Raw genomic sequence first — 12,482 nt, 5'->3', positions numbered from 1 at the left:
ACATTTAACTGGACGACAAACCAGCAGAGACTCACAGCTTCTTTTAAAAACTTTTTATTCAGGCCAATCACATTAAAATACATCTCAAAGTCAGTAGTAATGGAACAGTTTCCTCCTAAAATGCAAATTAAGTGTTCTGTTTGAAACAAATCCCTGATTAAAAAAAACAAAACGATCACTTAGATGTTTAAAAAGGGCAGTACCGTTACAATCATCTGATCCCTGATCATACACAGCCTCACACACAGATCAAACCTCCAACCCGTGTCACACACTCTGCTGGAAATTGTACAAATTGTTCCGATCAGTGCATTCAGGCTCTACACAAAATCTATTGCTAAATACTGTTTGATTGCAAAGCAACAGAAAACGTGTGCAGCTCAGATGTTTGTCTCCAAAACTTGGATGTTTAGCGTTGCACTTGAACGTGTTGCTCACTTGGACTTGGCAAAGCCCACTCTGTTGTTGTCCCGATCAAAGACGGTGTAGTACTGGCCGATGAATACATCTCCCAGAATCCACAGGGGCCCGGCAGGAGGGGGGATGTCCAGGCCCATGAAGCCGCTCAGACACATGGTCTTTCCCGCCTGACTCACCTGGATAATTGAAGGAGACAGACACAGAGTCAGAGACGGAGCTGCTGGGGTGTTTTAAATAAATGTGACAGAGGAATGTGTGGTCACTCCTCAGACGACACACCAGCCTCCTCCTGGCTTCACTCGGTCAAACAAAGCTGCGCTTGTTTGTTTCTATGATGTAACACACAGTCACAGTGTTGTATTGTTGCTGCAGGAGTCAACTCTGTCTCCCTCTGCTGGACAATAATCATCACCTGCACACAGTCTCACCTTCAGGATGTACTGATCTCCGGTCAGAGTGTAGGTCTTCCCTCCCAACGTGAAGCTGATGACGGGCAGCGATGGAACCTTGTCACAGTTCACCATGTACTGAAACAACCAGACATCACTCTTTAATAAACTGTTCACGTGTTACATTCATTTAAACTACAAACTGACAAGAAAATAAAAATATAAATCTACGTGTCACTGCTTTATTCTGACTTTTTTCATGATTTCGGACGAAATGCTCTTAAGCAAGGCACCGAATCAAACAAACAAGATGGAAAAAGTGGCTTTGTTGGGGACTACTTTCAGCGGCAGATTAATCCACATTTGGTGCTCAGCAGAGGAAGAAGATCTATCAAGCTGTAGGTACACACACAGTGGTTGTTCAGAGTTACAGTCATTGATGGTTTTGGCCTTTTTATGAGTTTTGACATTAAAGAAAATATTGAGCATCTCCAGGCTTATTCTTTGAGAGCAACATGACAGAGGTGTGTGTGTGTGTGTGTGTATTTATCTTTTACAAATCAAGGTTTGCCTTTTTATCAGGAGCTCCTGTTACATTGCCTCTTCAAGGCCTGAATATTGCGCCATTATGCTGCCTACTGTTTTGTATAAAATTCACAATCGGAGGAATGGGGGTACAGAGTGGTCTCGCCAGCAACAGAAGTAGTAACAGCACCGAAACGATGTGTGTATTAACAGGACTGCCAGCAGGACAGGAACATGGACAGGGTGGATGTGATGTTTTGACGATGTGTTGTGTGTAACCCACAGTGGGAGACTTAAAAAAAAACCCTGACAACAAACTCAAGGAAGAAGAACAGCAGCCGAAAATGTCGACAAACTGGGAAAACAATGAGGCTAAGGAGCTCCTTGCCCTCTGAGCCGAGGACAAGATCAGCCGTCATATCAAAGGGATGCTAAATAATTCTGTGATGCTGGCGTGCCGTCTAAAAATCACACATTGGAGTGTCATGTTTCCACTGTTGTTTAGTTCTGCGTAAAAATACAAAGGCAGCAGAAAGAAGGGACTCTGTAGCAGCTCTATGGCGCCACCTCTGTGTAACAAGGGCTACAGTGTATGAATTAAGTTTGCTTGTCTCACCTCTCCCTGGATCAGTGGCATGGCTCCGATGGCCTTCTGCAGGGCCTTGACCTCTGCAGCAGGGCCGGTGATCAGAGACGTCCCGGTGTCCACGATGGCCTCACAGCCTTCCTTACACAGGCTCAGAGTGCTGCCAACAGCCATCCTGTCACACACACACATACAATACACACCTTTCAGCATCACGGTGTTACGGTGGTTTGGAAATTATGCACTGAACTCAGCATGTAATCAAGGCTGTAACCAAATTACTTTCAACATTTTCTCATCTAGTAATTATTTTTCATTAAACAGAAAATGGTTTCGTCCGACAGTCAAAAATCGAAATATTTTGTCAACCATTGTATAAAAAAAAATAAAAAAATAAATCTTGTGAAAATAAAGTGCGCAAATATAACTTAAACAATGCTGAGAAAGACCCAAATGCTTTGAAGACACAGATTAAAAAACCTCTCTTTCCGAGTTTCCACATTTGTGCTTGTCCCCTCTGTGTTGCAAGCGTCTGCTGTGTGTCAATCATCCCCAGTAAGAGAACTACAACCGGGCCTGACTTATTAGAATGATGATAATATAACGATCTCTGTGTTTGGGGTGTAATATTGGAGCACTCACCCGTCCATGTGGATCTGCCAGTAGGCCTGCCGGGTGATGTTGATGTAGTTGAAGTCCCCGGTGTAGTATTTGGGGTCAGTTCCTCCCAGCAGCAGCTCACCGCCAGGCTCAGTGTCTGGGTTTCTGGAGAGAGATGACACAAACTCAAACTTTGTCTCCACAGACAGAAAAACATCAGGATCAAGTCATAAGAACATCCTGGTTATACTGGACTCTGTCAGCAGAGAGTATTGAAAGAAATCACAGACATCATGACAGCTAGATACTACCAGTGTCTTCTTGTATTGTTTTTTTCCCACTCAAGTTTCTCATTCACATATTTTAGACCAGATTCTGAGTTCACGTGCCTCCACTTCCAAAACATTCCCATAGTTGGAGCACGACTGAAGCAGCCAACAGTTGCCTTATTAAACATCCGGCGGACATGAAGCAACATTAACATTAAACTGAAGTCGTGTTTCTGTTTAACCAACATCTGACACAATTATCTGACTCTTCAACTGCTAAATACTTTGCACTTTCTTCACCAGGTAGTTGCAAATATCCAGGTAATGTGTTGACAGACATACAGGAGGGCTGCAGGCTGTGAATCTAAAACTATGAGCTAAAAGACATTAAAAATGCTCAACGGAGCTGCAGAGTCTGGTGATATTAATCTGCGGATGACCTCAGTATCAAAATTAAAACAAGTTATTTGTGCAGTTTTTGACCCGAAGTCTATAAATGTAGAACACTTATCAAGATTAATATCTACGCATGTCACAATTTGTTCACCACCCACACCTAGGTAACGAAATCCTGCATACAGAAATATAAATTAGTCAAACATAAACAAGATCACTAAATTCAGACGAGGACAAGAAATACTGTTCTCCACTTTCACTGGATGTTATGACCACATGTGTGAGAACGATCCATCTGCACATCATCATTATCTGCTGCTGTTATCAGAGGCCCTGTTAACATCTTAACCTGCTGTACACACTGTGTTCAGAGAATTAAGTTTCTCAACATGATGGCAGCAACATCCAAGTGTCCCAACCCGACTCAACACCAGCTGTGGTCACATCTACCAGGCCGCTGAGCAGTTGCAAAGTGTTTCCTGTTTCTGACTCTTGCAGCAGTATGTGGGCAGTAACACAGCTTTTAAAGTGAACATTTGCTCCTTTTCCACTGCAGGAGGAAACTTAAAAATCGTAACATGAACTGCTGCTCTGTGTTCGCCTGCTTTGGGACGAGTATCTGAACGAAGCTAAATTTTGGCACTGATCAGAACTGAAGGTGGAGCTAAATTTAAGTCCCAGGTGCTTTCAGGAGTTGATGGCAGCGCTGTTGATCAAGATTGGTCAAGCGGATGTGTTGTCAGATCACGACAAGGACTGGAAAAAACACACAAATATAAAAAACTATGACAAAAAATGTGCAGGAAAACAACGAGATGAAACTAGAATAGAGAAAAATAAAAGATTAAAAAGCAAACAGTGGAGAAAATAGAAAAACTGAGAATCAGTTTGATGCTCTGGACGATTTCTTTGGCCCAACAACTGGCCTGTGTCGAACGTGACGGGTTTTTTTTCTTCCATTTATTTTCCTTAAAATCACGTTAATCACCTGCTGCCATTTTGTTCGTTCAACACACCCTTACTTGAAGTCAAGCTGCGGCGGTGGCTTGACTTAAATAAAATGCTACTACATGCTCTACAGTTATAAGTCAATAACACGCTACAACTGTACGGTGTCCCACCTGTTCAGGTAGAAGGAGAAGACGTTCTTCTCCACCTTCTTCTGGTCCATGATGTTGTCAAAGACCGGAGTCACCCCGTCCACGGAGATGCGAGGATACGCCATCCCAAGGATCCCGTCAAACTTGGCTGCGATAAAGGTCACACCGGGCTGCTTGATGGCTTCACCGAAAAGCTGCTTCTCTACAGATATGTTTCCAATCTGGAGAGCAAGAAAAAAAGAAGCTTGTCACGTAAAACTTCACTGAAGCTACAGCTGGATGTGATGCTAACGTGTGAGATTAGCTTACTGTGCACGTGTCCTGACTGAGGTAGCCCGACAAACTGCCACTCCCATACTGGATGGCGAAGTCAGTGCCATTCTTCACGTACGTGCTGGATTTGGCGGCGTTATATTTGTGGTGAAGCCCTGCGAAGAAAAAGGAGAAAAAACTTCAACATGACACTTTTTTACTTTTTACTACAGAGACGTGACTTTACAGCCGACACATGCAGGACTGTATCTGTGATGACTTACAGCAGGCGACGTCGAATATGGAGCAGTGAACGGAGGGCACCCACAGGTTGGAGGAGCCTGTGTCAAACACCACAGTGAAGGTCTGAGGAGGGGTCCCCAGGCCGATCTCACCGTAATACTGGGCCTGGACAAAAAAACCCAACAATATTAGGATTCTCAATAACAGCCATCAGGATCTTGAGAGCTTGTGGAGATTTACTGGCCTTTCCACGACAGTAAATAAATCTATGTGAGAGAACACACAGTCCTCCAGCTCATCTTATGTATTTAGGAAAGAGATTACAGTAATCCCTCACCACAGAAAACTGGTCAACAACAAATCAAAGCAACAACAAGGTCTGACAAAGCAGGATAACACAGTCGCGGATCTATTCTGGTTGCTGATGAGGCCTTACAGCTGTTGGTGTCAGCGAATGTTAGTAGGACGCAGGTCAAATAGTTACTGAGTCATGATGTCAATAAATCGCTCGTTATTGTTTCACAATTACAGCGTGACACAACAAATGATTACTCCACAAATTTATGAGCTGACGCAAACTTCCGTTTCATGTGGCTGAAACTCAAAATCTTAAGACTGTGAGAGTTATGTCAAAGTCATCCAGACCTCAGTGTTCTTCCTCTTTTACTGAGCAAGATTTGATTTTGCGAGGCCAACGAAAGATGACAAACATTTAGCGCCTTACAGCTGATGAAGTATTTTAAGGAGTGTTAGCAAAGAAGTGCAAAAAAGAAGAATAGGTTTATTCTAATAGTTATAAGAGCTCTGTGAGTTGATTTACTCAAAGGAAACAGATTATTTAATCAAATTATGAGGTGGCTTTTAAGCTGTGCGGAGGAAAAGTAAGTTCATGTGCATGACGTCATTGTTTGACTGTGGGCATCATTATATGCCAACTGGATAGACATTGTCTAACCCTACTCTGGCTGATACAGAACAGTGGGCGCCTTGAGGACAGGCCACAGACATGTCCATGAAGCTAATAAAAATATGCTGCTAATCTACATTTGATGGAGCCTGACACATGCATGTAGCATATGAAGTCATCCTGCTGCAGTTACTGCATGTTTAATACAATCCAATGATGACGATTAATGTTTTTTAATAAGTAAAACACAGCCAGAACTCTTTAACCATGTCATTCATAACTGGACCTTATTCACTTTGTCTGAAGGCTGCAGCACAACAAAGCAAGACAAACAACAATAAACATTTAAAAAACAATCTTTAAAAACATTAACTGCACGGCATTTTTAATTCTGAAAGTTCACAAAATTAAACAGGCAAAATGCTCCACGTGTAAAACAACTCCTGCCATGATATGATGCTGTGTGGCAGACAGAACAAAACCAGGTTGCAGTCGGACTGCTTACACCTGGCGGGGATAATAATAAAGCTTGAAGTAATAAAAAAGAGATAGATACATAATTGAGTAAAATTATTTTGAGTGTAACTTAGGTCTGAGCCCAACTCCACCTACTGTGTAACTTTGAAAAATGAAAAGTGGGCACCCAGAGTGTGGTCTGGGTGGATGTGTGAGGCAGAAGTTGATTAGGAGGTGTTAACTTTTTTTTTCCTCTTCATGACATAGATAAGTCCTCACCAGACGACTCTGTGTCAGGGTCACGCAGGGTTCAACCCATGACATGCAGGTGTTTATAGACATGGTAAGAAATGCCAATAGTAACACCTGCATTGATGTAATTCATCACAGTACGGTCATATCATTTAGTGCACGGCTAAAAAGAGTTTAAGGGTGCATGACCTCCTTGAGTTCAACAACATGCCTTAAAAACAGCTGACTTTTTATTTTGCATGTCTCATCAGTTACATCAGTGATATTTAAGTAAATTCTTTATTTCCATGATTGATTTTCAGATGAAAATGTTGCAGGTCACAGTATACAAGTATTTGCAATGAAGACTGCTTATTGTGAGCTCTGCGGATTAAAATTATTTATGGAAAAACATGCAGCGTTTTTGCAAAAACAGATTGTTTTAATAAGGATTTCTTAAATTTGTTTTACTTTTTAAAGAACTGTGACCAAGATATATGGAGTCTCACATTTTTGTTACATAAAAATAAGTATAGCACGTTTTACATTTAACACAAGTTATAGTAATTTTCTTGTTTCTTGTCTTTTTTGTTTTGAAGAGCGGTGTATTTTATGTCTGCGTCTGCCACCAGAGCCATCACAATAAGAGTAGGCATAATTATATGTCAGTTCCACAACAGAGGAGACTTGATGTCCTCTGAAATTGGGTGGAGAAACATATGTGCATGTATCAGCATCAGCAATCTGCAAAAATGAATCTAAAAATATCAGCAAAAAACTAATACCGTGCATCCCTAGAAAAAATGAAGTGGTCAGTGTTCTTGTGTGGACAAAGTATGTAAAGGACACACCACTCCTGAATTACCTAACACGTTGCAGGCCTTTCTATTGTGCAGTTTATTGACAAGCAGATATACTGATACCAATATCCGTGATACGCCCTTACTGACCAGTACGAGTCTAAATCTACTTCCTAGAGTAACGACTCATTTAATGTAGAACAACCTGCAGCAGCAGCACAGCCACAAAGATCATCAGATGATCTGAAAGCCTGAGCCAGTCAGAGTGAAATGCTTATATACTCTTCTCCTCTCAAACCATTGTGACGGGCTGATGTCATTATCAAAGATAAAAGGTCATTTCCTGACATGTTGTAAAACCGAGAGCAAACAAACAAACAAACTTTCCGTCAGCTGATGAGGATCAGGAGGCTTACGGATCAACACTGAGTCAGCCGTCATGTGGTTAACACCGTTACTCTCACAGTTTCATCACTTGCTGATTTTATTCTGCAGCACAACGAGTCACAGCCTCTCTACAAAAGCTGTCTGCAGAAGATTTTCTGGTCTTGACAGGCAAAGTCTAATTTTCCATTCAGCGGGGACGATTTAGAGAAAAAGGCCGAGGCGGTCGCAACAACACAAGAGGACCTTTGTTGCAGCTCTCACCCAGCTTGGCTTTTCAGCTTCTGAGCGGTGCATTAGGGGAAAGGGAAGACTAAAGGGTCCACAGGTCAGTGGTTCGGAGAGTGAGGCTTACGTCAAGGTAGTTCTTCAGGGTTTCTGGAGTGGGTCCACCGCTGGAGGGGAAGCCAAAGTTGTACTTAAGGGAGTGTGTGTCGGCCAGAAGCTCCTCAATGCTTCTCCCCGAGTCTGTCAGCTCACGTCTGATGGAACGGAATTTCTTTAAGGGAATTCTGAAACACAGAAACATAAGAAAAGTTGATTTAGGACTGTAGATTTAGAGCCTGGTTTAAGGTCTCTGAATAATATAATGAAGCACAAACACAACTGGTGGCTGTGCAGATAAGATTTAACCCACATACTTATCAACCTTATCTGCACCGTGTTATCCTTCAGTATTGCAAAATACACTTACAAGCTATACACAACACAGAAATGCCTGTAACAAAAACATGCCCCTATAAGTCTCTCTTTTGATACACCCATTAGCCACTTTATTAGGTACACTTGGAGAAACTAACACAATCTAATTTAACCAGGGTGTGAACAGGCATCAGACACTTTAATGCTTTTTACACCCTTCAAGATGATTTTTATCCAAATTTAAAACAGGCACTGCAGGTCAGTATAAAGTTAAGTAGTATATATGTGGTCCACTGTAAATGTATGTAGGAATATGATTATTAGAGTGAGTTAGGTTTTTCTAGATTTTGCTAAAAAGTACAAGTATAAAACAGAATAATAAAAGACAGTCTTAAGTTCAATGGCAGGTTAAAAGATTTGTGAACTTTCACTCAGAAGAGCTCGACTCATTTGGACAAAAATAAATTATAAGATTGATAAATAAATTTAGATAAAATGTTTATAGCATTTAAGACCTCACTGAAACAAATTTAAGATGATCTACAGACTTTTAAGGCCTAATCATTATTTTTTAAAATAAATTTAAGACATTTGAAGGACCTGCAGATGCCCAGAATACAAGGCCTGCGATAAATCCTACCGTTTGTGGTGTTATTGAACTGTATTGTTCGATACAGAGCTGTTTCTGTTTTTTATCTGACTCTCACTAAAGGGGTGGACAAAATAAGAGGAACACTTGTGAGTCTCCAAAATGACCGTAAAGTTGAATCAACACTGTCTGAAACAGTAAGAACAGAAACTGAACATTACAACCTTCATGATGAAAGGATTCCCTGCAGGACTGCTGGATCACTCTGCATTAGTTTCAGCTCAGTGTACCTAATAAACTGACTGTAAATCTAACATGTAACAAGTACATGAAGAGTCAGCTAACTGCATTAGGCTTCATCATCGTTTCCTCCTGATAAATTAAACCCTAAACTAAGAGCAAACCTTAATGTGGTTCCATTTACACCGGAGTCATGTTACCGATACTGTTAACTTCAGGGTCTGTGAACGAACACCAAGACGCTTTTACAGAAATCAAACATGTGACTGAAACAGCTCTCTAAACACTAAAAACGCCCTGCCGCCATATTGTTACCCTGTGGTTTGTATAAAAGCAGGATGTAGAAGAAAGTCACTCGCCCAAGTTACCACAGAGTGGAAGCTTCATATCTTGAGCACACCCCACGATAACGTGTGAGAGCTGCAACTCACGATTACAAGATATGCAAACCAAGAGTTACCAGAGCATTAAATGACGCCTTAAAAGGGCAATTAAACTAAAACTAAAACAAGAATGTAAAAAATTAAAATAAAGCACTTTTAAAAAATAAAAGATACAAAGTGCTTCACAATAAAAGCATCCAACACAAAATATCAAAGAGGCAGAAAAACAGCTACAAATCAAATATAATATAATCAAAAGAGAAAACGTTAATCTGTTACAAAGCTCACAGGCAAAAGCAGCGAATGCACAGTCCGCCTTAACTTTAAACTGGATTACAAGCCGACTTTAATGTCACTACATGAACATAATTCAGAAATGAGCTCAAACATTGGTGCGTTATCCTCGTTATGTTCACTGATGAAGACAGAGGAGGGTCGCACTCAGTGACAAGACGTCAGTTTATTTACAAAAGACATCTGTGTTTATCAGTGTCATAATCATGCAGCAATGATGCCTCTCAGAGTCCTTCCAAAACTGGACCCTACCCACTCCCACTCTGTTGAGGAGTGTAACTCAGTGTGTTTAAGTTTAAGTTAAGTTTATTTCCTTTATTAATCCCCCTGAGGGGAAATTCAATGTTTTCACTCTTGCTTGTCAATTACACACAGGTCTGAAAGACACACACATGCACAAACAGGACCTATACATGCACAAAGTGGAGAGATGTCAGAGTGAGGGGGCTGCCCTTGGTGAGGCACCCCGAGCGATTGGGGGGTTCGGTGCCTTGCTCAAGGGCACTTCGGCAGTGCCCAGGAGGTGAACTGGCACCTCTCCAGCCACCAGTCCACGCGCCATATTTTTGGTCCAGACGGGGACTCGAACAGGTGACCCTCCGGTTCCCAACCCAAGTCCCCATGGACTGAGCTACTGAATGAAGCTGAATGAAGCACATTAAGGTGTGAAGGAAGAACACAGTGGAAAGCTGTGGGACAAACTTGCAAACTGTCTTAACTTTTTGTAACCCTGGAGAAAAATAAAGCTTAATCCAAGTTAATGTTCTTCATATTTATTTCTAGCACTTATATTCAATCTGTTTGTGCTGCTCCATATCTGGTCCGAACAGGGGCTTGAACCAGCGACCGTCTGGTTTCCAACCCAGGTCCCCATAGACTGAGGCACTGCTGCCTTGCTGAGCTACTGCCACCCTTAACCCCTCCATTTTCATTCCTTCAAGGGACATTTTGACTAATAATATAACTTGTTGAATGACGGTGACATTTTTGGAGACGGTTATCATACAGTGAAAATCTCATACAGGGTGTCTACAGATATAACAAAGTTAATCTAAGACTTTTAAAGACCTTTTTAATTCCAGACCAAACATGCAATGGAAATACACAACATATATAAATGTGTGTGCGTGACATGTGTACGTACTCTTGCCAACTAAACACACTGAAAATGACAACAGCTGCATGAGTTTAATGTGTTTCATGTAAAAAGAAAACAAATCTAAATCGCTGTCATAAATGCAGTTTATTATTGCAGTTATTCGGTCTGTTCCATGATTGTAAACAGTCACTGGGTCTGTCAGGCTGCAGACATTTTTACAGTTATGTGACCGAATATATTTAAGACCCATAAAATCTGACTTTAAGACAATTTCAGACTTTAAGACCTCATATTAAGAGAACTTAATTCAGGCCTTTATCAGGCCCTGCAGACACCCTGTCATAGTGTCGCAGCCCTGAACACAGGTATATTCAATGACATCAGTGATGGCTGCATTCCACTTAGCTCACGCCCCTGGTATTGCGCATGCTGGCTGGCTCACTGGCACAAGTTACTGGGACAGTAAATGGAACTGAGCCATCGTTCATGAATCAGTCTCACCTGAGCTGCTCCTACTCTGACAAATCTGACAAATGTCTGCTGTTAATAAGGGTTCATTGTTCTGCAGCAGCCGCAGTGCAGGAAGGAACTCTGCAATACATCTCCCTCCTGTGTCTGCAACAAGCCTCCTGATACATTAATCATATCATACTTATTTCAGCACCCTTCACTCTGAATAATGCACTGGTGTCTTCCTCTGTGTGTCTGACTGTGCTCCTCGTTTCAGCTGCATGTCTCTTTTGTGTGAGCACACTGATTAAACACACTTAAAGAGAGGCAGAAATTAATCAGCTTAAACCCAACAGACACACTCATATTGGGACCAGTACAGCCCAGTATGATTTTCTGGAAACATCTCCATTATGAGCCCACACAGAGGTGCTGAGACCACAGCCTCAACTCAACAGGTTTGTAAGTCACAAGATCATCAGTCATCGACGACGGTTACACACACACACACACACACACACACAATGGCTAACGTTCATTAGCCTCATGCTAGCTCCATGAACACACACAGAGCTGAAGTAGCTGTGAGCTAACATGCTGAAAATTACATATTATTTATTTGAAATGTGCAGCAGAAACATTCTGTGCCCGTCGGACACTGTTAGGTAAGAGAGCTGACATTGTGTAAGTTGCATGCTAACCAGCTCTGACGTCGGTTCACTTAAACCGCGTTAAAAAACACTTTATTTTATTTTAATAATTAATATTCTTACCGAACCAGTCCGTCGGCGCTGAGAGCTACCGCCGCCAACACGAAGAGGAGCAACAGCTTCATTGTAGCAGTCGACGGAGTCTAAGAATCACGGACACAACAATGACTGAGCAGCTTCTGACTTGTTGTCGACTTTTATCAGCTGACAGGAGGAGTGGAGGCTCCGTCACGTGAGGCTGGAGCCGCTCCTGTTACGTCACTTCCGGGGATAATGTTATTTACTCATTTATTTATTTATTTATTTTTTTTCACTTGAGGATTTTAAGGTTCATTTGCACAAAACAAAACAACAGAAATACAACAACAGAAGAAGAATATGTGCGAGTGAAATTAATAAACTCCTCCCTTAATAAATAAAATAAGCAAATACTAAAGTCATGTAATCAAGAAAAGTGAACAAACTAATCAACAAAGGGTCAATAAGCAAACATACAATAAGCCTTAGGGATATTGTA

The 12,482-nt window shown here is 41.5% G+C and overlaps 1 protein-coding gene across 1 annotated transcript; it reads right to left on the bottom strand.

The window, feature by feature from the left end:
• Positions 1-38: 38 nt before the first annotated feature.
• Positions 39-12,189, bottom strand: ctsd (cathepsin D). The gene is made up of 9 exons (XM_049563970.1): positions 12,029-12,189; positions 7,914-8,070; positions 4,822-4,945; positions 4,595-4,713; positions 4,307-4,506; positions 2,563-2,685; positions 1,951-2,095; positions 849-947; positions 39-596 (listed from the first exon to the last, which is right to left on the bottom strand). The coding sequence occupies exons 1-9, from the start codon at positions 12,088-12,090 to the stop codon at positions 435-437; spliced, it is 1,191 nt and encodes a 396-aa protein (XP_049419927.1). The 5' UTR covers positions 12,091-12,189; the 3' UTR covers positions 39-434.
• Positions 12,190-12,482: the final 293 nt, after the last annotated feature.

The sequence above is a fragment of the Epinephelus fuscoguttatus genome, linkage group LG2, assembly GCF_011397635.1.
Source record: "Epinephelus fuscoguttatus linkage group LG2, E.fuscoguttatus.final_Chr_v1".
Classification (NCBI taxonomy): Eukaryota; Metazoa; Chordata; class Actinopteri; order Perciformes; family Serranidae; genus Epinephelus; species Epinephelus fuscoguttatus.
Note: the sequence above shows the minus strand (reverse complement) of the source record. Positions and strands in the feature narration are given on the sequence as shown.

What these genes read in the sequence shown, in the direction of transcription:
- ctsd (XM_049563970.1), bottom strand. Translation starts at nt 12,090, where the DNA reads ATGAAGCTGTTGCTCCTCTTCGTGTTGGCGGCGGTAGCTCTCAGCGCC. An exon ending in CCCTGAAGAACTACCTTGAC is followed by an intron (nt 4,946 to 7,913) that starts GTAAGCCTCACT and finishes TTTTTTGTCCAG; the next exon opens with GCCCAGTATTACGGTGAGAT. An exon ending in TGGCAGATCCACATGGACGG is followed by an intron (nt 2,096 to 2,562) that starts GTGAGTGCTCCA and finishes TGTGTGTGACAG; the next exon opens with GATGGCTGTTGGCAGCACTC.